Genomic DNA, 24600 nt, shown 5'->3' with positions numbered 1-24600 from the left:
GGAAAACAACATTTTTCTCTCCATAACATTTCTTACACCAAATATGTGACCTCCTCCTCATTATGCAATTCTCTGATGATCCACATGCCAATTAGGCATCCTACAATTCAATGACATTTACTACTTGGAGTTATCACAGACACCACAGGCACAAGTCTCAGTCCCACAAAATGGCTTCAACTTCAAACACCAGTCCCAAGTCTCAGGTTGACCAAGGCTGTAAATCAGGGGGTCTGATGGCTTCCTCTTTAGGTTCAATAATTTGCAAGAACAGCTCACAGAACTCAGGAAATCACTTTACTATTAGTTTATTATAAAATATGCAACCTAGGAATAGCCCAATGGAAGAGATGCATAGAGCAAGATGCAGGGAAGGGGTAAGGAGCTTCCAAGCCTCCATCCAAGTGCACCATCCTCAAGCATTTCCATGAATTCCACCACACAGACTGTCTCCAAGCCCCACAGTTTGGAGTTTTTATGGAGGCTCCGTTACATGGGTATGATGGGTCATACCACTTGTCTTTGTTAACTCAATCTCCAGCCCCTTTCTCCTCTCTGGAGGTCAGGGGACACAGATGGAGCTGAAAGTTCAATCATCTAATCACATGGTTAATTTCTCTAGTAACCAGCCCTCTCCTTCCCAGAGTCACCTATCACCATAAACTCAATTGAAAGAGGCATATGAATGATGAAAGACATTCCACTCTAATCACTCAGAAAAATCTAAGAGTTTTAGGTTTTAGGGATGAAGACCAAACACATTGTATTACAATATCGCATTGTCACTCACTGGAGTTAAATTGTTTATTGTCTTTCTTAGATTAAAGAAATATTTGACTCTCCCAAAGGACATGAACAATCTGATGCCTCTTGTCCTATTCAGGGTAACAGCTACCAACAGCAAATTCCCTCCCAGTTCCTTGGGAGGCTGAGACAGGAGGATTGCAAGTTTGAGGCCAGCCTGGGTAGCTTAGGGAGACCCTGGATCAAACAAAAATTTTTAAAAAGTGTGTGTGTGGGAGGGGCACAGAGCTGTACCTTGGTGGTAGACAGCTTACTTAGCATGCATGAGGCCCTGGGTAACAAAACAACAAAAACAACAAAAACCCAGTTGCCTTCTCTAAACCCTGGGGACAGACTGAATTGCCTGGGTAGTTCACATTTCCTGCCCATTCAGGGGCAGCACAAGGTTAGGGTAAAAGGGAAAACACTTTTTTTTTTTTGTACCAGGAATTGAACCAGGGGTGCTTAACCACTGAGCCATATCCCCAGCCCCTTTTTGCATTTTTTTTTTTTTTTGCCGGGGGGTGGGTACCAGGAATTAAACTCAGGGGTACTTGGCCACTGAGCCATGTCTCCATCCCTATTTTGTATTTTATTTAGAGACAGGGTCTCACTGAATTCCTTAGTACCTCACCATTGCTGAGGCTGGCTTTGAACTCACAATTCTCCAGAGCTGCTGGGATTATTGGAGTAGGCCACTATGTCCGGCCTAAAAAATTCACTTCTAAAGATCATTTACTTAACCTCCCTTGAGAGATGCCCAGGTAACTAAGCTCCAATCAATGAGATCAAAGTGGAAGTTTTCCAGTGGGCCTCCTGAGAAATCTTTCTAAAAAGGAATTACATAGTGGAAGGTGTATTTTTGCCTCTTCCCTATTGCTTTCATACTTTGGGATGAAAATATGATGGCTGGAGCTCCAATTGGTGTATTATACCATAAGGTAACTTTGGAGAAGAAAGTCAGTGTTAAGGATGTAGAGACCACAGAGTGAGGCTCTGTGATGAGGAATAACCCCACTGGCCTTCGAATGGCTATCTTTGGACTTCTTTTATATATGAGATTAAACTTCTCATTTATTTAAGCCACTAGAGTCACATCTCCATTACTAGCAGTCAAATTCAATTCAGACTTGAGGCTTGGGATTGATAATGCGTTTTGATTTCTTCCGCACTGATTTTTCAGGAGTGCTCTTTCTGGGTCAAGTGTCTAGTTTTATCAGAAGTGCCAGCTGTTCATTCTTCGGTGTTTGGGTTTTAATGAGCTTTGTAGATCTGTATTATGGCTGAGTACGAAGAGGTGAGGGTCATATCCTATCCTGACAAGGAAAAGTACAGCCTACAGGAGTGTCAGGAAGCAAGAGCTCCAAGAACAAAACTTAGGTAATGTTTCTTGGTGGGAAAAAGAAGAGTATATTGTCCTCTTTGCCTTCCTGTGGGGATGAAGTTTCAGATGAAAAAAACTTTGTTTTCACCAGCCTTCTTCTATTCTTTTTTTTTCTAGTGAAGTTCTTTCATGTCCAGAGTGTCGAGTGTAAAGAACATCTTATTAAAAGTTCTCCACCAGGCACATAGATCCTCTGCACCTGGCCTGAAACCAGCCCAAGATGCTATTGACAGGAGAACAGAAGATCCTGACCCCACCTCACCCTCATCTTTAGTCTGCCCCCAAGAGAGGCTCCTCTCCTCCCTGCTCCCAGTCTTCCAGAGGATTCACCATCTGTGTCGATTCTAGGTACTTGGTCCTTTTGGAGATACTCTGTGATTCGCTTTTATCATCTGCACTGCTTGCTGCCAAAGGCAGTTGGAAAATGCGAGGTTGTTGGCGGAGAAGAAATCTGGCTTTAGAGGTAATGGCCTGGGAATCTGCCAAACATAGGTGATGACAGAAACAACCAAAGTAGCTGAGATAACTGAGCATTTTAACAAGCATTAAGAATGTAATCTTGGGGCTGGGGCTGGGGCTCAGTGGTAGAGCATTTGCCTGGCAAGTGTGAGGCCCTGGGTTTGATTCTCAGTACCACATAAAAATAAATAAAGGTATTGTGTCCAACTGCAACTAAAAAATACATATATAATCTTGAGCCAGGAGCGGTGGCACATGCCTGTAATTCCAGTGGCTCAGGAGGCTGAGACAGGAGGATCGTGAGTTCAAAGCCAGCCTCAGCAATGGTGAGGTGCTAAGCAACCCAGTCTCTAAATCAAATACAAAATAGGAATACGGAAGTGGCTCAGTGGTCAAGTTCTCCTGGGTTCAATCCCCAGTAACTCCTCCACCCCCCCCCCCAACACAGTAGAATCTTGGGTGATGGCAAGAGTAAGGTGACTTAGACTTGCATTTTCAAAAAAGACAAGGTAACAACTTTTGAAAGAAAGCAAAGCCAGGTTCCTGCATTCTTGGGTCATGTTGACTGACTTGAAGCTCAGAGCTTTTCTCTGCCTACTTTCAAAACTTCTTTCTGCTTTGTTTTCCTTTGACAGCTTGGGGGTGGGAGGGTGTTTCTCAGAAAAGCACACTATAGTTCATTTAGCTCTAAGTTTTGAATGTTTCTGATTCCAGGAAAGGAGGCTAGAAAACTGTTGCTCTTATAGAGAGACTTGAGTATTCTGGCTTGACTTGCATCTCCTGGTAGAATGAGATGAAGAGCTGATTTACTGGCTCTCCTTCCACTATGCCTAGAGTTCCTACTCATTTCTAGTCAGATTTAGGCTGACCACTGACCAGTGAAAGCAGCTTCTCTTAAGAGGAGTGTTCCAGATACCAAAGAAACTTCCAACATTGTCGGACAGGGCTAAGGAAATACAAAAGTTTGATATGGAAGGGAAATCAGGGGTAGGGAGGAAAAGAAAAGAAAGATGAATTTTGTATGGCTTTAGAGAGCAAAGTTAGAACCAACGGGTAAAGTTAAAGATTGAGCTCAAGATGGTTTGGACTGTTTAAGCCTGGAATGTGACTGCATGCAGAGAAAGGGTATCTTCTGTCCTCTATTTCCCTCCATTAACCATGGTGGACAACCAGGCAGGAAATCCTCTGCTAGGAAAAGGAAGGGGTGCTTATCCATCCAGCTGGAGGTAACACAAGGTGACTGTACTCTCCCTGCCAACACCACAGTTGCATCATTCCAAGTCAACTAATTCTTTTGGAAGAAGGACTTGAAGGAGGTAAAGGGATTTCTAAGCAATACTCGTGTGGCTGTTACACTCAGAGAAGAGCAGGTTGAAGAGTGGGGATGAATGAATTAATGATGATCTCAAAGACTCTCTGACATTGCCATTTTTAGCAACTGTCAAACACTGTGAAAGTAGAACATACTCTGTCTTGATTGTCAATAGTGACAAATCCAATTAAAGAGCTATTTCAGGAGCAACCTTACTCCACTTTTCTGTTTTCACCTCAAACCCTATCAGATTTCTTCTTTAAACTGCTAACATAATTATGTTACCAGAAATGATCAAAAACATGACCCTCAAAGCAGGGTTTCTTTTGTGAAAGTGTGAATTTCTATAGATATGTGAGGGGGAGAATATATATAAACGCACACACATGTATTTATGTATATGTATGAATGAGAGGGGGAGGGAAAGTATGTATGTGAGTGTAAGATATTTACTTTGAATATGCTAAATATAAGTAATCTCATGTAAACTATTTTAAATAAGTACAATCTGCCTTATAAAATAAGTATAACCAGACCTATCTACTTCCCATGGCAGAATGGGATACAACTCAAAAAGTCAATAATATTCTCTCAAATATTCCTGCATCCCTTCAATGTCTATAATGGGTATCTTTATTTATTTATTTTTTACATGGTGCTGAATATCGAACCCAGTGCCTCACGCATTACTAGGCAAGCGACTCTACCACTGAGCCACAACCCCAGCCCCCTATAATGGGTATCTTAAAATTAAGCATCCCCAAATTTATATCTTAGGACTTTAAACTTCAAGAGGATGTGGTGTGTGTGTGTGTGTGTGTGTGTGTTTGTGTGTTTATATAAACCATGTCCATACATTTCCCTTTGTGTCTCTTCCATTTGGATATTCTCAAGTTGTATTCTTTCTAATAAACTGGTAATCATCTTAAAGTGCTTTCCTGTGTGTTATAAGTCAGTGTGAGGAGGATGCCAGGGGAGCTCCTGTATTTTTATTCAACGCAGAAGTGTGGGGAGCCTCAGCACCCCATTTGTGGCTGGTATCTAAAGTGGTACGGTATTGTGGGGTTGAGCCTTTGAACTGTAGGGTCTGCACTAATTCTGGGTATTTGTATCAGATTTAATTTAGACAGTTGGACACCCAGCTGGTAATGAAGAAATGGAGAACCACTGTGGAAAAATGATATACATTCAGTTTTAGGAAAACAAACAAGCAAACATCAAAGGATAAGGGTTTTTAATTTCCTATCCTAAGATTTGATGAAAATGTATGTGCTCATGCTGTCAATATTCTTTATTATAATTTTACAGTCTTGCAAGCCTTCATATTTCTGAAATAATAGTTCATAATAATTGTTCATAATGGCTCAATTAAATTTCATATGCCAAATGAACGTACTGAGATTGTGGAAGGAGTGAATTACGTAGAAAATGTCTGGCATTACATGAATTAACTTGTTTAATTATGACCCTGGAGTCCTTCAACCTTTGAAGTCTGTGGAACAGGTGGGATGATGATGAGCTGGGACATGCAGCCCTGTCCAGAGTGAGCATCTGACCCCAACCCCAGGGAAGTGACTGATGAGAGAAAAGGAGGGGTGCATGGATCCAGTGTGAAGGGGTGAAGCTTCAGGGAGAGAGGGGGATTTGGGGTAACCATCCAGAAGCACTTAAGGTGGGGAACAGGTTTTAAGGAAAGGGAGCAGTAGGTTCTAGTAAGCTCATTATTTATATTTATATATTTTAATATACATTATATAAGTGTGTGTATGTATGTGTGTGTGTATATATATATATTCCCTCTCCTTTCTAAATGATACCCACATTAGGACAGAGACATACACCATGGTCTCTCTCAGTTTTGAATCAGAGCTATACAAAGTTTTTCACTAATCCCAGTTATTATCCCTATATTTAGCTCCAGTATCACTGATATTTCCCCCAACACGTCATCAGTCTCAGTTCTCATTATATGAGAATTATGTGTGTTCATGATCTCTCGACACCATGGCTGTTCGGGTATTGTTTTCTTCTCTAGGATGCTATTCTCTACATGCCTCATATCAACCACATAGTCATTATCAATAACTAACCTCCCAACCCCATAATCATGCTTTCATGCATTGCACTCTGTGATCACCATCTTCTATCCATGCCCAGACTCCAACAATCCTTTGATGCTACTGAGACCTACAAGTTTTTGATCCTTTGCCTAATCAAGGACATTAGCTTCTTATGTCCTCCTCATCCAGCTTAAACTCCATGGTCATTAATAGAGAAGAGTGATAACAGAGGTTGGGAAGGATAGAGAAGGGGAAGAAGGATAAAGAGGGGCTGGATCTGATCAGTGTATGCTGAATGCACATGTTGAAATACCATGCTGAACCCCACTAATATGTATAATTCATACATGTCAAAAAAAAAACAAGGTCAATATTTATAATTACCCTCCTACATATACCCTCAATGCCCTAACCCATTTTTGTCATATTCATTTTGCAAAACCCCTACTCTGGTTAAATACAGCTCTCTTCCTACTCTGGGCCTTTATGCTGCAGCTGAACGTGACTGGAGAAGACCACCTGCTGAAGGGCCTCACTTTAAATTCATAATGCAGATCTGAGCAGAGCCCTAAATGCTGCCTGATAATCATATTGCATTTCTCTGGTTCATCTCCTCTTCCACTCTCCCTAGCAACTGCCTTTTCCCTACCTTCACTCCCAGCTGATGATCTTGCTTCCTACTTAACTGAGAAAACAGAAGCAGTCAGAAAAGGACCCCCACAGCCCCCCATCTAAAGCAAGCAAGCTGTGCATGTATGTACCTACCAATCTATCTGGATAGATGGACGTATACACATCTCTGCCAGCAGTTCTCCTGCCTGCTGCTGTGGATGAACCACGGAAGGCTGACTCCTTGCCTGCTTAAAGGCATTGCTTTAGAAATTATTTTTCTTACGTGATCCAATACCCTAGTCTCAGTTCTCATTATCAGCAACATTTGACGCATGGGTTTAATTCTCTACTCCTAGAATCCCTTTAGGTAGCTGGCCCTTGGGATACTATATTTTATTGTTTGTCTTGCTGTGCTATTGGTTACTCTCTTTTGCAGTCTTATTCTCTGCTTCCTCTTATTCTGCTTGAATTCAATGTTGGGGGACACGAGGGTTCAGTCCTAGGAACTCTTGTCGCTCTCCTTCAATCCTTCACATTTATCTCTGCTAGTCTCATAGTCCTTAAAGACTGAATTATGTATTATCAAAGTTGATGACTTCCAAAATTTGTATCTACTCCACATCTCCCTACTGAACTCTGGACTCATATTTAACTACTCAAAAAAAAAAAAAAAAAAAAAAGCTAGCTTTCTTCTTCTTCTTGTACTGGGGATTGAACCCAGCAGCACTTTGCCACCAAGCTTCAGCCTCAGCCCTTTTTTATTTTTTATTTTGAGACAGAGTCTAAGTTGCCGAGAATGGCCTCAAACTGGTTCTCCTGCTGCAGCCTCTGGAGTTGCTGGAATTACAGGCAAATGCCACCACATTGGTCAGGCTAACACTCTCTAGAAACATGTACGACTTTCCTTTATTCCAAATCTGGATATCCCTAGGGCTCTGCCTGCAAAATAGATCCAGAATCTGACAACTTTTGTCAGCCTTTACTGCTATCAACCTGGCTTTGGCCACTATCAACGTAAAACAAAGCAAAAAACCTGTGGTAAACTACATACAACAAAAAATTTGTCATTAGAAACATTTAGTACCTTTACAGTGTTATGCAAACACTATCACTCTCTAGTTTGAGAACATATTCATCATCCCAAAAGGAAACCCAAGCCTATGAACCAGTCACTCCTCATCCCTCCCTTCTGCTCAGCCCCTGGCACAGCTCATCTGCTTTCTGTCTCTAGATCACCATCAGCTCTTGACTGGCTCACTGTGAGTCCCCCAATTCATCTTTCACTTACCTATTTGTCCTTCCCCTTGGTATAGTGCTCCAAGAGTCAGATCAAATCATATTTGCTAGAAACCTCCACTGCCTTATGTCTCTAGAGTAAAAGCCAGAGTCCTCACAGTGGCCTCCAAGGCCCTGCACTCATTGGCCATGTTGCCTCCCCTACATCCCCCACTGTTGCCTCCCCTACATCCCCCACTATTCTCTCACCCCTCATTCCAGCTGACCTGGCCTCCCTGGCATGCCCCAAGCCTCCCTGGAATGCCCCAACCCTCCCAGCATGCACCTTCCTTAGGACTTGTACTCCATGGTCCCTCTTCCTGCAACACCCTTACACCAAACCTTTATGACTCCCACATTCACTTCCTTCAGGTCTTTTCTCATGTGTTGTTTTATCAGTAATATTCTATTTTAAAAAACTGACACTGTACCCTACCATGGCACTCCTAATTCCCCTTACCCTCCTTTATGTAATTTATTTATGTATTTTGCTTATTGTCTGTGCTCCTCTACTCCCAGAAGGAAAGCTCCTTAGTCCAGAGAGCTTGTCTGTTTTGTTCACTCCTGACCCCAATGCTTAGAACAGTGCTTGACACACAATCAAGTAATACCTGAATCTGAATCTGAATGTGTGAATGTCAGCAGAGGGGCAGAAGTGGGTCCTGGTGACACTTATTTGACCAGCTCCCCCAACCCATGGCAGCCTGTGAGCATGTGTGCCTCAATCCATACAGAATCACTGTCAAGAAAAGCACTGCCCAGAGGTCCTGCAACAACGACTACTGTGGGAGAATGGGTGGTAGCCGCTGTGACCTCCCTGCATCTCACCATCAACATAACCCAACACCATTGTCCATCCTATTCCCATTCTGTGGCCTAGATTGACTTTGGAGAGGGGCAGGTGGGCTTTCAGAGGTCTCCCCCATACCTGTTGTTGTCCACATAGCGGATGAGCATGGGGTAAAAGGCATAGAGATCTCTGCAGAGAACTGCAAACTCGTCCAGGATGAGCAGCTCTGCCTCCTGCGTGTCCCCTTTGCCATCGGCTTTCAGCTGCTCCTCCTCCTGCACCGTCTTGACCGCCTTCTTCTTTAACTTCTCCAGAGTTGGGATGAAGTGGCTTCTCAGCAGGTCAGGCCTGGCTTTGCTGATGATGGGCTGGGCGAACACTGCATTTACAAAGAACCACCTCCTCAGTTCAGGTATTACAATAACGGACAGCTGATGAGAATCAGAAAATCAGGGAAACCACTGCCACAGGATGGTGCCTGCCTCTTGTTCCTCCCTTAGTCTTGATCTCAGGACTTGCCTCTCATAAATCCACTGGGAGGGTAGAGAGGCCAGGGTTGCTGCAGAAGCAGGTCCTACCCTGCCCTGTTCCTCCTAGCCTTGGAGATGCTGCCACCTGCAACTCACATGTGCAGTCTCTGCCATTCCTCCCTGCTCATCCTAACAGACTCACTTGCATCATTTCACAGTAGGTTCATGTTGGGGTGGGCCACTAGCTATACCTGCAGTCCCAGAAGGAAGACTTTAGTTAATAAGAACTAGTACTATGCTGAGCCAAGTCTAGGCAGCAAATACATGTCTTCTGTTGAGGTGATGGATGTGCCAGTTATCTTGATGTTATCATCACACACTGCATACATGTACTGAAATGGCATACTGCACCCTATAATATGGACAATTATTATGTGTCAGTTAAAAGCTAAACTATTCTAAAAACCAACCTTAATATATGTGTATTAATATGCATATATATAAGTGTGTATATACACACACACACACATATTCTGATTACTTTATAGAAAAATCCATTAAAAGCACAACCAACCAACCTCAGTTCTTAGCCGTTAGTACTTGAGAGCTGCCTTTCTACTTACTGCCTGAAGGCCTTTCTGGGCCTGGAGGGAGGCAGTACTGTTAATTACAGTTAAAAATGAGTTTTTTCTTATATTCTATTGATTTGACATCGATTATACTATTAGACCAAGGATATAGAATGTTTTGAAGATGAAAATCAGAGAAAAAAGTTAAATAAAATGAATAAGAGTCCTGAACCACTGACAATGTACATTCAAATGTATATTTCAAAGGTTATTTAGCTTAGGCCATTTCGATTGGAAGCCATCTATGTTTCAAAATCTTTTCTTTTTAATCTGATATTTTTCTTTTATAAGAAAGACAGTTTTAGGAAGGGAAGGCTGAGGGACTTTCCATAAGATGCATTAACTGAGAAATTTTGACTGCTTAGCCCTTGCCGAGCTGCAGCTCTGGTTTAGACCTGAAATCCGAATGGCCATACCAGTATAGGTGACTGAGGTCACTATTAAAATGTATTTTGTTGAATCCCTAAGAACTCAGTGCCCTGAGATCTGGTTTTGCCTGTGGAATAAATAACAGGCTAAAGTTCAATGCCCATCAGTGCCCCTCATGTAGTGCTACTTTTCCCTTAGCACCTCTATAGAGGTAAGGGGGCAGGTTCTTTCATTTCCTGCCTTCCCTTCCCTTAATTCAGATGTTTGGACTAGAGGTCATCAAGAAATTACTTTATGGTTAACAATACTTTAAAGCTAGTGGGTCATTAGTGAACACCTGCTCTACTTGTTCATGTCCACAGAAGCCTACATTATCTAGGAGCCATCAACATGCAAAATGTTTATAATTTCAATCTCAGTGCATTTCTGGGACAGGAAGGAGGAAGTGAATCTTATTCCTTGGTCTTGCAGAAGTCTATCTATTCATTTGTCCAGAAAGGTCATTTATCTCATGTTGAGCTAGCAGTTCCCTTTAACCTAGCTATTTGTTAAATGCTATATGTTTTTCCCCCCACAATTTTTTATTGGTGCAGTATAGCTGTACATAATAATGGAATTTGTTGTTACATATTCACACATGCACACAATGTAACAATCTAATTTGGCCAATACCACTTCCAGCACTGTCCCTCCTTCCCCATAGCCACACTATTTCATGGTGTGGGATATTATAGAGGGAGGCTGGTGCTGATGGGCGGCAGTATCCACACTGTAGGTCCATCAAACACAATGTCTTTGCCTTAGCGTCTACCTCCTCATTCTCTAGTTTGACACAGGACATTGATAGTCATGGTTTCTATACTGTAGAAAGTAAATTCACTTTCTAATTTTTTTCTTTTGGGAGGTTGCTTCAAGAACAGAAAATTGGCTAAAAGCCTGCACTAAGAGCCTATTACATGTAAGAAATTATACAGGGACCCAAATAAAAATAGGAAAAAACAATAAAATAAAATAAAATGGGGCTGCTGCTACTACAACCTACATTAAGGAAGATCTTAGAAAGCATAAAGTGAAATGCAGAGTGACATTAAGGACCTTCAGTGCAGTCCAGATAGGAGTTTTATGAGTGTGGAGAGCACACAAGATTACTTATCAAAAAAACCAATGGACAATTATGACTGTAAGAGAAAATGGGGTTCTTAAGTACCAAAAGCAAATAAAGCTATGATTATCAGAGTGGAGTTTATCAAGAAGGGCTTCCTGGAGATTTGAGGGGGCTCAATTAGCTGATGAGTGGGGCAATAGCATTGGTTTCAGGAAGCTCTTCAGGGGCACATGCTGATTCTGTTTACTGTTAAGCAACTGGGAGGTGGGAATTTTAAAGATGGAATACAGCTTATTCTAAACCATCTTGGTATTAACAAAAGAGATGAAAAGAACATCCAGCTACTTGGTTCTTGGGTCAGGGGCTAGGGAGAAAAGAGATGGGTACCTGCAATGCGCTTCATCCAGGAGGCCTCGTCGATCCCCAGGTTATTGTTGATGATTTTTAGGATGTTGCCCAGGATGAGACTGAGGTGTTCAGAGGTCACCTTGGTGCAGCAAGGCCCTGTGCTGGGGGGCAGGTTCTCAGGCCCCCGCTCCCACCAATAGGACAGGTAGTTGCACAGCATGGGCAAGATCACCTCGATGACATGGGGCATCTCTGTGTACCGGGCCCCTGATTCAGCCAGGTCATTGATTTCCTTCATCAGGCCTTCTAGCTGAGGGATGTCAGGACACATCTCTTCCACAGTGTCTGGCATCCCCAGAACTGACCGAGAGGGCACAAGAAGAAGAAAGGCACAGTAATTCAAAAGCACAATGGGCACAGCCTTCTCTCCCATTGCCCACCCTTCTTTAGGTCTTTAGATATAAATTTCCACCCGGGAGCCTCTGAGGAGTGAGGTTGCATGTGGAACAGCTTTAGTCTCCCAGCTGTCTATGTACAGACTGCAGCTCCCAGAGGCTACTTTCCTAGATGCCATGTTGAGGTGACAACACCTAAACAGATGGCTAAATAAAAACAGCTGAGAAAGTTTAGAAGATCTCTCTGTGATAAGGCCAGTTTTCTGGCTTCTCCTTCCTGGCCTGTCTGCCTCAGACTTCATATATCCTAGTGCATCCACTGCAGGAAAGGCAGAGTCAGATGAGAACAGCAACTAATCGTCAGTCAGTTGTCAAATCCTCATTTAATAACCTGGATCGCATTTGTATGATTTAGACACACCCCAATCAAATACTCCTTCATCAGGACCAGAGACAATATTTGTCATCTAAGTAAAATTTGGGAGGGAAAAAAAAATCACACTTTCATTGATTTCTGGCTTTACAACAGAACCTATTATTGACCTCTGGTAACTTCACTGCATTCCTGTCAATTGCTTAAGCTGTTTTGCTTCTGAAGGCTTATTTACATGGAATAGTGAGTTGGTCTTATCTTTTCTTTACTCTCAATGGTTGAGGTCACTTCTTTGGATAAGGACAGATGGAATGAAATAGAAACAGACATAGTTCATCATCAAACCAGGGAAGGTGGTCAGATTCAAAAAGTGAAAACAGAAGCCAGGGGATATCTGTCCTGCTCCGCTTAAGATAAAAGAACTTCCTTCCTGCAAGATAGGAGGAAGATTAGAAGTATATTGAGGGTCCTGACAAGTGGAACGATAACAAAGTCTCTGAATGAAGAGATACAGAAAGCTCTGGGTAAGAGCCATGAGTACTATGAAGCTAGAAAAATATGAGGCATTCTCTGGTAACATCAATTTCACTGGAAGATTTTAGGAAATTATTTTTGATTTTTGTGTGTGTGTGTTATACTAGGGATAGAGCACAGGGTCTTGCGAATGCTAGGCAAATGCTCTACCTCTAAGATATATCCCCATTCCTTTAAAAGTTTTTTTTTTTTAATTTTGAGATAGGATCCCACTAAGTTACCCAGGCTGGCCTCAAATATGTGAGGCCTCTTGCCTCAGCCTCCTGTGCAGCTGAAATTATAGGTGCCCACCTTTTATTTTTAATATTAGAAGCAAAATACAAAGTTATTATGAGTTTCTACAGAAAAAGCAGAAGACTTCAAATAAAATTTTGTCTAGTGAAATAGATATGTCTGAAGGCCCTTTGCTATTATGGTTACTAGTGGTCTGAAGTCTCTTCTCTAGATTTTAGGTTGATGGGAATTAAAGGGTTAACACGTAGAAGAGGCCACACCATATCCTGTGGTCTTTAGGAACACTGACCAATTGAAAGGGACTATCTTGATTTCGCATTGATCAGAAACACAGAGTTACATTGGCTAGGTTGGACAGAAAGACTCTACAGCTGAGACAAACCATCTGTTGGGATAGGATGTTCAGTTGCAAAGCAATTGACCAGCAGCAGCCTCTGTGCTGAGCAGGCCACTGAAGTCCTATCGCCTTTTCCCTGGGGATGACTTTGTTGCTATCACTATATCCCTTCAGTGCATGTGAGGCTAAAGATCTCTTTGCCCTGGAATGTAGGAGTCGACCGATCTGTTTTAGGATCCAGATACTTCAAAAAGACTTAAAGCAGGAGAATCAAAGGTCCCTGAACTCCTGTAATATCCAAAAGGGAATTATGTGGGTGATTTGCAGAGGACAAGTCTATCCTACATCTTGTAGCAATAAAAACAGTGTTGATTGACAACAGCATGGGAGTCTGGGGAGACCCTCACAAAGTAATTTTATACATCTTTTCAGAATAAATAGGTAAATGGAAGTTAAGCTTTCTGCCTTGAAGCTCTGCACACAAGACAATGCCAATGGCCACAGATGCAACTGAAGCTTACAATTATTTGCTGTAAGATTATAAATGAGAAGGCTTAGTGTGTATGTTTAAATGTCACACAGATAACACATCATCATAGACACTTCTTTTCCTGCCTAAGAACAACACAGAGTTGCTTGGGGTTGGTGAACTGGAGTCATCATAATGACCTTTACAAGTTATTTATACCTACAGTAATTGGTCCTTGAGTGGAATAAACATTTGTGATTCAGAAGGTGTTTATACATCAAATGCCACATAATAAGCCCACTGAATGAACTCTGCTTGCTGAGTAACCATCTGAAGAACAGCCTTGGTGGAGTCCTACTAGAATCAGCCACAAGACTATTGGGGGAATCATTAGAACACTATGTCCTTTCATCTAGATCAATGGTTCTCAAAGTGGGGGCCCTCCTCCTGCAGCAGCAGCATCACCTGGAAACTTATTAGAAATGCAGATGATTAGGTCCCTCTCCAGGTCTACTGAATTAGAAACACAAGCAGTAGGGTTCAGTAGTCTTTAATAAGTCTTCAAGTGATTCTGATGCATGTTAGAGTTCTTAAACTGGGTTAGATTCCAAAGTCCATTTTCTTCACCCAGCAGCTCTTCCCTCAGGAAGACAGCAACAGGATACCATCTCTTTGCATTACAAGTAGATGGAGTTCATTGGAATTGTACCTCTTTTTTTCTGTAGTTGATTATACCCAACAGGGTACAGAAGAAAAGTAAGCTGACTAGTGACAGGATGTATTTCTCAATCTAGCCTTCTGGTTAATAGACCACTACCACACATAACAAAGAATCTATTCAGTGCTGAGTAACTGACATATAATATTATTAAAACCTTTCCTTGGTATACTTTAATTTTGGGATGAATAAGAAAATGATCCAGGATTTTACAGGGTATCAGAGGTACTAATATGATTAGCTCTGTTGGGAAAGCACGAAGTGTCAATTAATAGAGATGTCCAAATGACCGAAGGCCTGATCAATCAGTTCATACTATATTTCTAAAACACCACATCATCTGTCACCCTAGATATCCCTCTTCTTCCTTTATCCCTCAGGCCACCCACTTTGTTAGGAATGACATCTATCTTATTGCCTATCAAACTGTGCCATCTTTCAGGTGAGTCTGGTTATCCCACAATACATATTCATGCAAATGTTACTTTTCAAGAGCTCTGAACATGGTCAGCATTCACTCTATTAAACCAATGATAAAAAACATGGGCTCAGGGGACTTAGGCATTGAGTCCCACAGTGTGTTACTGATGAATCAAAGACTCTGTTATCTCTAATCAAAATCTTGCCTCCTTTCTTCCTTTAGAGTATAGCAATGATTGATGCTTATTTTTTATTTATGAATATGTCTTATTAACTTGGTGCAAAGACATATGAAATGAGTAGAAATAATTCCCCCCCCCCCCCCCCGCCCCGAATAGCCCTTGGGAAAGAGAGCAATGATAGAGAGGCATTCCCCTCCCTCCCAAAGCAATTCTAGGTTTCCTCATTTTTCCCTACTACTATGCTCTTTGAAGTGAAGAGCAGAGCAGATGTCTCCTTTTCCCAAGATACAGCTCTATACAGTGGTGACAGAGACAGAGATCCACTATTTCTCAAGTTATGGTTGGAGTAGAATAGATGTATAAATATTCAGAACTGTCACAACTGGGCCCGGCATCCTTTGGAGTTGAGAAGCAACACTTGGGCAGGCATTTGCCTGCAGATATTACGGCCGTTTTTAAAACTTTTCCAAAGCCTGCTCTGTTGCTCAGGTCCTGCTTTAGCAACAAGCCGTGACTCATTTGGAATCATGAGTGGGCAGAGGAAAAACATGGTTGGAAATAATTTTCTGCTAGTGTCAAAGGGGAGAGAGGGTGAGATGAGGTAAGGGGGCTGGGGAAAGGCTAGCTAACAAATTTCACATAGGACTGTGGAACACTAAGGCATCTTGGCAATGTTTCTTCACCTGTTCTGAGAACACTAGTCTCCACTGTATTCTAGTTCAGTAAAGAATTTTATTAGCAGCCTTATTTTGTCCTGTGATCACTTCTGGGGGCAGTGTGCTTCTCTTATGTGAGGTAACAAGAAGCAAGTGGGGATGAAGCTGCTGTAGCTCAGCACTCTGCATACTTAAAGAAAAGAACAAAGAAAAGTGTGGCATGTCCCTGCTCTCATAGAACTCTCCTCCCTTAGGATCTCATCATGGAAATATAAGAAAAGGGACTCGAAATAAACGGAATCACTGTGAAGTTCAGCCATTGACTAGTACTATACATCAATGTTTTAACAAAATTCTGGTTCTGAATAGGATGGATTCTGACTTAAAATGGTTCACTATGGATTTTCCCCCCTTTTTCTTAAAATTGATTAAGTCTACGGACTGGTAATATTTGCTTCAGGTTTCACCATTGTAGTTCCTTCTAAGTCAAGGTTAAAGACTCCTACTGAAGATTTTCTTTTCTATTCCATTTTCCTTAAGCAGAATCACAATTAATCCAGGTATGAAGGACCCTTCCATTCACCCTTCAAAACAGGACTTAGAACCTGCCCAGGATTTTTGTTCTAGTATTTACTGGTTGTGTTCCAATAAAACTTTATTTGCAAATATAGCTGGGGACCAGATTTGCCCTGTGGCCAGTTTGCCAATCCCTGTTATAGAACTTGGTGCATCAGAGATGCAATTAAATTCTTTCTCTTGCATAATGTCAATTCCTTCTGATGCTTTCTTATGTCTTGTCCTCCATGAAGATGGAGAATATGTGGTCAGTATGCTTAAAAACACAGGTTATTAGTGTGAATATGTCCCTCTGGTGCTCATCTGGAAGAAGAACTGCAGAAAAGTAATCAGACCCCCAGGCGCAGAGAAGAAATGAGACCTAAGGCAGACAAGAGACCCCAAAGTCTTAGTATGGAAGGATTTGGACATCAACCACACAGTTTCTTCATTTTACAGAAGAAACCAAAGCCTCGTGATGACAAAATCCTGCACATGCTCACTTGTTCCCTAATTTAGTCCCTTACTCTAACCTTCTGTCCCATCTCAGACCATATAAAATAGTGCTGCAGGGATGCTGCCTCCTGCCTATGCCACCTTCCTGGTTACTCTCCTCTCAGAACATGGAACACATTGAGATCTCTGTGAAAAGATACTTACTAGACCTCTCCCTGGGGGTTTTGGTGTTGAAGACTGAGAGAGGATTATAACGGTTGAGGGTGGGCTCCAGGAATGCCACTGGTATGGCAGCTGCCAGCGAAGCCAGACATTCTCCAAGGGCAGGACGTTGCCTGTAAACACAGAAGTCCATTTAGAAATGGTGCCACCCACAAGCTGGCCCCAGGCACTGGTGGACCCCTTCCCTACAGATGAATTCACTGGACATCTAGGGGTTGTCCAGGTTGCATGCACTCTTCCTTTCCCCAGCCCCCATCTTTCTCCAGACACTAACAGTTTGCAATGGTCACTCTGCTTGAAACCTAGTTCTTAACTGGCTAAGATGATGTGATATGTTGTGTAGCTTTGCTACTCTATCCCAGAACGCCTCAAAGTAAGTTCTGCTGGCGTCCAAATTGAGATTTATCCTTCCTGTTTTCAAAATGCTTTGAAATTTTCAGTATAATTTATCTGTTCTCTGCTACAGATAGAGACCATGAACACTAGTAGAAACAATAAGACACAAAATAAAAGACCTGCCTTGCAATAGAAACAACAGGCCCTGAGGTATATTGCTAGATTTAGAGGAGAGAAATCTAATAGCTATTACTCCTCTTCTTCTCTTCCACAAATTTTACAGTGCAAACTATGTATAAGCTCTGGCTTTAAGTCTTTAACAAGAAAGCAAACAAAAGCAAAATGGTTGTGATTCCAAGTTCAGATTCCAAGTTCTTCAAGCGAGGGGACTTGCACTTTCTTGCAGAGTAACTGAGTCTGCAAGTGTAAATGCAGGGAATCAAGCCTCTGCTGGTTAAAAGCAGCAGAGCTATGGCTGAAAGGGCGCTTCTCTTTCCCAGATCTGGGCCTAACTGCTAGTGAGATAATACTGTGCCAGTGCCATGTCAAGGGCTGCTGTATGGGGGCTGACATTTATTGCTCTTTGTTGAATGAGAGACCAGAGTCACCGTTTCCCACCCATCAACATCACCTCTCAGACGGTGACTGGCATCCAGAGCATCTATGACTATCTTATAAGTTACATGTGATGTCAATTTCTAATAAAGAGGACATTTATTTTTAAGTAAATCATTAATGTGGGACCTCTGTTAGACCACAATAATGACTGGAAATGTAGACAGTAGGTGTAAAATGAAGATTCGGCATCGAAGCCCATCTCCCACCTCATTTTGTTTTTTATCTGTGACTGATCATCACACTTTGAGCACTGATGCCAACTAGATGGACATCTACCAGTCCAGTCCCTGCTCCTTAGAGGATATCATAGTACCACCATGGAGACATCTGCCAGCTCAAGGGGTGCATTTGGAGCCAAGGGCCAGTGCTTACCCCAATACTGCAATTCTGTGGAAATGGAAATGCTTTCAACCCTCAGGGCTCCCTTCAGATCCCCAGTGGGACCTGTACCCAAGACTTTATGTTAATTACTCCTCACTGTGACAAGAGCCAACTACTTCAGCAGCACCAAGAGACCAGAACGTCAAAAGCATAGATCTGCTGAGAGCAGATAATAAGCATTTCCTATGGGGGTACAAAGAGACATTTTTTTTCACTGAAGAATAAGTCTTAACCTTAACCTTTGTTCTCGAGGTGGTTCTTTTTCACTCTAAAGATAGAATCTGTTTTGTATAGAACGCTGACGAAATGTGATAATAAAACAGGTTTATGGACTAATCATAAGCATTAGAGGCAACCTGAAATTTCATTACAACAGAGAAATAGACATATTGGAGTTGAATTAAAACGTGATCTTAACTGGTATTGAACAAAATGACCGGACAAGACCATCTGGGATAGAATCGGAATCTGTAAGCCTGGGGACATACATCTCTGCTTGAGATGCAAGACTAATCTGATGGACTAGCAAACTGAAGGAGGGAGAGAGTAGCTGACTGCAGAAAGCTGTGTATTCTCTGGAAAACCCAGTTTTTTTTTTTTAATTTTAAAAAATTTTTATTTTATTCCATCCAGTTTTCAAGTTTCCAAATTTATTTTTAAAAAGTGATCTTTTTAATTAGAAAATAAAAATGAACATACATGATTTTATTCTTTATATTCTTAGATTTGACTTTTAGGGAACTAGCTAACAACTTCTTTGGCCTTGAAGCATTTGAGTACTTGATAACTTTCAAATCAGTCCCTAAGGAGCAACAGTGGATTGACTGGTCTTCAGTCAGGCTGTAACTTCCTAGGAAATGGCACAGCCTTGACCTTTTGGTAAATGTTGCACTGTTGAAATCCTACCCGTGTCTGCTCCAGGAGCAGAACAACACCCTTGTACCATGCAGATCCTACTGTGCCCTGTGTATCACTGCTGCCCTGGTTTTTCCTAGAGGCATGTCAGAGATGGGATAGGTGGTGGCCCCGAAAAGCTCATGTGTGAGCCAAATGCAAAAATGCAATCAGAGATGAAATGATCAGTTAATGAGAGTTGTGATTTATTCAGTGGGTTAATCCACTTCAATGGATTAACTGGGTGGTAACTATAGGCAGGGAGGTGTGATTGGAGGAAATAGGTCATTGGGGCGTGCCTCTGGGGTTTAGTTTTGTCCCTGTGAGTGGAGCTCATGCTCTGCTTCTGGGTTGTCATGTCCCGAGCTGCTTTCCTCCACCACGTCCTTTTACCATGATGTTCTGCCTCCCCTGGAACCCAGAGCTATGGCTTCAGCTGACCATACACTGAATCTTTGAAACTGTGAGCCAAAATAAATGTTTCCTTTTCTAAGTTGTTGAGTCTTCCAGTCATAGCAAGGCAAAGCTGACTAAACCAGGAGGGTAAGGAAGGAGACTGAGCAGGCTGCTGAGATCTGGGTTCACTTCTGAGTAGGTCGCAACCCAGACCTGTTTCCCCATATTTCCTTCTCATTTTCCTTTTTTGCTGAGTTAAAGGGGCACCATTTTAACTTCAGACCGGAATGGCCAATACCTTCCATGGCTATTAAGGCCAGGGAGGGCCTCCATACATCTGGAATGAGGATCCACAGGGACCATGTTTTCAGGTAACAGTTTCACTGCTTTTACCAACCACAGTGGCCAGGGAGAAAAAGGGTGTTTCTTCTCTTTGGTTTTGCCTTTGAGGAGGAGAGGAAAATAAGGACATGGTTTGTGAAGGAAACTCTATAGTGATCTTTGAAGAAATGTGAGCAAAACCACTATCTTAGCTGGGCATGGTGGCGTATGCCTGAAATCCCAGTGATTGGGGAGGCTGAGTGAGGCAGGAGGATCAAGTTCAAAGCCAGCCTCAGCAATGTAGGGAGTGCCTAAGTAACTCAGTGAGACCCTGTCTCTAAATAAAATACAAAAAAGGGCTGGGGATGTGACTCAGTGGTTAAGTGTCTCTGGGTCCAATCCCTGGTACCCCCATTGCCAATAAACAAACAAACTAAAAACCCCAATAAAACCCCCACAACCTTATGGACTAACCAAAAGGTTAGATTCAACCCCAAACTTCATTATGATAGAGAAATAGACACATTTGAGTTGTGCCACACAGAGTACTGAGGAGAGAAAGTCTAGCAGGGAATCAGGGATGACAAGGGTAAGATCTCAAATCTAACAGCAAATTTTATTTGGCACAGGGAGACAGGCAAAGGAAACAGTCTGTCCTGAATTGCCTTGATGTCAAATTGACCCATTCTTCTTTTTCTCTCACCAAGATTAAAGTCATGAAAGTAGGTTTTTGGAAAGTTAGTTAGCCAAGAAAGCAAGCCTTGGGGACAGAGGACAGTTGGTAAGTCTCAGTTCTCCAGTGCTACACTGACAGGGACATGGCCCTGTCCTGATATTAATTACTGACAAATCTGAGTCTCACCATGCTGCTCAAAAGGGCATTTTCTAGTCCGGAGCACACAATGATACTAATTAGCTGTTCAGCCAAGAGAGATACACAACAGTTCTCAGATACACAACAGTTCTTGTAGCCTTAGCTGCGGTAAAAGTAAAGCCCAGAAATCTGCCAATTAATGTTCCTAGCAGTGAAATATCAGAGTGAATAGCCTCAGCCCCCAGGCACTAAGCTAGGCAATGGCCTGCTCTTACAATGCTTCTTAGGTTATTAGTGCCCCCGCCAGGGGGCAGTGTGGAATGGGCTGAGCTTCCAAACTGGGCAGGGGCTGCCAAGACTGCCCACAGCAATTCAAAAATACACTTTAAGTTTATCACTGGATGAGGAAACTCTCCTTTGTTTTTTCTTCAGTTCTTCTTTTTTTTTTTTTATTGGTTGTTCACAACATTACAAAGCTCTTCAGTTCTTATTACCTAGCATAATATTTTTCACATACTAGGTACTTGATCAATGGTGAAAGATTGAAGAGGGTTCAATTCGTATTTCAGTATTTATTACTTACTAACTTATCAAGTAGCAGGCTTTCCTTCTCAAACTCTCAATTTTATTCCCATGAATCTTGATGAAAATGGATCTGTCAAATGTCTATTGTTAGGAACATAGGCTAGGACAAGTCATTACCACAATAATGTCTTATACACATGGTGTTTTCCAATTTTGAAAGTTGTATCATGTATAATTCAGAGAATGCTAACATATAGCAGAGACATAGAAAACAGTGGTCATGGTGGGCGCGGGGAGATAGTCTAAGAGTATTAGTAACCTTAGGGGTATAGGGAATATGTATTATGTCCAATCAGAAATAATTGGTCAGAGAGAGCTAGGCCCAATGGAAGGAACAAATATCTTTAAAGTGTGATGGAGAAAACAGTTTTAATTCAAAATAACACTGGGGTTAAATGATTCAATATAATCATGTTCTGAACTTAGTTTTTTCAGCAAACTGTCACCAAATACTCTTTTAAAGTAATTGAAGAATCTTCATATTAAAGAACACCAATATCCGGCAAGATTCAATGCACAAAAGCCTTTACCTTCTCTGAAATATTGTATCTGAAAATCTCACTGGTCAATGACATGTTCAATATTGTCTCAACTAGAAGATGTTCTACTACTCCATTTTAGTGACTTTTCCTCTCTGCAGTTGACCCTGTCACCACGGTGTTGGAAATCTTTTCTAGCCACAAGCACACTGCAGGTATAACTGGACCAAATATTCAATGATTCCCATGCAACCTTAAAGATGTTCATTAGTCAAGAAAAATTCAGTGATAGAGAAATGCTGGATTTATTGCACTTTCCTCCCTAAATCCAATAAGAAATGAGGGAAAAAATTGGGAAGAAATCTGGATCTACACTGAAATTAGAATATGTGTGATAACTTCAAAGTATGAACCAGAGGATATGGAAGTGAAAAAAATGTGGAAATCTCTGGAAGTAAATATGGAGGTTTTGAAAGGCTAAAAGTTGAGTTTTTTCCTGATTAATGAGGATTCAAGGCATCAGTGGGCCCTGGTAGACCTGGTGGATGACACGGGTGTAGCCGACTTCCAATTTGCAAAGTGGCAGATAGGGCAGAGAAGGGAAGAGGAGACCTGCTACTTGACATTTCTGTGACCTAAGCTCCTAGCCTGGAGCAGCCCTGGAGTGCAGGGGCAGGAAAGAGCTGTAGCCACTGACTTGAGCTCTGCACAGAGGATAAACACACATTCCATCACTAGGCCAAGGTCCTAAGACTGTGGAATGTGCTGAGCTTTTCACCCACCTCTCACCTGGGCCAGCTGTTTACTTTTGCTGGGGTAGGGCATCAGAGGCTGAGCATAGGTACATTGCTAATGCCAAAGACACTGCTAATTTAGTGAGAAATGGTCAGCCTGAGCCACCTTCTCAGACTGCTGTTTCTTCCCTGTTCATTCTCCTCCACTTTAATGCTCACCCATTTCTCCTTACTTGAGACCCAGCAATGTACCTACCAATGGAAAAATAAATGAGACACATAAGTCAGAGGAAGAATTATCTAGAGAAAAAAGTGCAGAAAAAAGTTTCTCTATACATTCATAGAAAACAAACAAAAAGAATCAGTAACATGGAGGAAGTTTGAGAAAAATCATACACATGCAAAACAGTAAAGAATAATTAGCTAAAAAGTTACTTGGGCTTTTAATCCCAGTGGCTCAGGGAGCTGAGCAGGAGGATCCCAAGTTCAAAGCCAGCATCAGCAATGGCAAGGTGCTAAGCAACCCAGTGAGACCCTGTCTCTAAACAAAATACAAAATATGGCTGGGGATGTGACTCAGTGGTTGAGTGCCCCTGAGTTCAATCCCCAGTACAAAAAAAAAAAAAGAAAGAAAGAAAGAAAGAAAGAAAGAAAGAAAGAAAAAGAAAAGTTACTTGAGAGGAAATAAGAGCTGTGGAGGATTAAGGAAAAATATACATTATAATTGAATGACAGATAAGAAAAAAACAAACAAACCAAACAACTACATTATGGTTTGGATCTGGAATGTCCTGCAAAGCCCAGTGTATTGAAGGCTTAGCTGCCAGCTGTTGGAGATGTGAGATCCTTAAGAGGCAGGGCCTAATGGGAGGTTCCAGGCCACTGCAGGTGTGCCCTCTAAGAGGATAGTGGGATGCCTGCTCTTCTCTCTTTCTGCTTTCTGGCCCCATAAGGTGAGCAGTTTGCTTCACAATGTGCTTCCTGCCATGATGTTCTGTCTCATCACAGGCCTAAAAATAATTAGACAAAGAAACCATGAACTGAAACCTCCAGAACTCTAAGCCAAAATAAACCTTTTGCCTTTTTAGGCTGATTATCTTAGGTATTTTGTTACTGGGATAGAAAGCAAACCCAAGCTATATAATAAAATGAAAATTTCCTGAAGTAAAGAGACATAATTCTGAAGAATTAAGGGGCATATGAAGTTCTGGAAGGAAGTAAAGGGGACATATCATACTGAAGTTAACATTCTTCAAAAATGAGGAACTCTATGCATGGCCATTTCCTCCCTGACTGTAAAGTCATGTGTAAGTGGAATAAATCCCCTGGTCCAGGCCACATGCCTGGTCAGAATACAAAGAAGAGATTTCTATGTGCATTTGAGAGAAGAGAACAATGACTCAAGGATTTTATGCCATGGAAACTGTTCACACCTAAAAGTCAAGGAATGTTATTCTAAAATATGCAAGAACTCAAGAGTATCTAAGAGCTCTTGCAGAAATAACTCCTTCATGATTTATCTAGCCAGTCAAAAACAAATCAAAATAAAAAACTTAGCAATGGGCAAGTTCTGGTTCAAAAGCAAAAGTAATGTACCAAATAAATTTAAAGCAAATTAAGGTAAACATCTCTGGGAATATTGGTTCTAGAACAGAATGTAAATGACATAATAAACTTTATAGCAAAAATGGAAAAGTAGAAAGGACAGGAGGTGGTTAGAAATATCAGTGTATCAAATTTGCTCATCTTTTAAAGTAGGAAATTTATGGATATTGTATCTAAATAATAAAAATTTTTAAAATGAATTGTATGATAAAGAAATTCAGCTTTTAGTTTTATCCAGTAAGTTGCAAAGCTATATGGATGTTATGATCTCCTGTGCAGAACTGAACTTA

The 24600-nt window shown here is 41.6% G+C and overlaps 1 protein-coding gene across 1 annotated transcript in view; it reads right to left on the bottom strand.

Annotated features, from left to right (window-relative positions):
* Positions 1-24600, bottom strand: part of RYR3 (ryanodine receptor 3) — a 518939-nt gene that overhangs the window by 56249 nt on the left and 438090 nt on the right. The window contains exons 64-66 of the mRNA XM_081292880.1: positions 17130-17260; positions 11636-11956; positions 8814-9054 (exon numbers count right to left, since the gene is read on the bottom strand). Of these exons, the coding sequence (XP_081149006.1) occupies positions 8814-9054; positions 11636-11956; positions 17130-17260 (693 nt within the window). The remainder of the gene's footprint in view (positions 1-8813; positions 9055-11635; positions 11957-17129; positions 17261-24600) is intronic.

The sequence above is a fragment of the Spermophilus citellus genome, assembly GCF_964194105.1.
Source record: "Spermophilus citellus genome assembly, chromosome: 4".
NCBI classification, from domain to species: Eukaryota; Metazoa; Chordata; class Mammalia; order Rodentia; family Sciuridae; genus Spermophilus; species Spermophilus citellus.
Note: the sequence above shows the minus strand (reverse complement) of the source record. Positions and strands in the feature narration are given on the sequence as shown.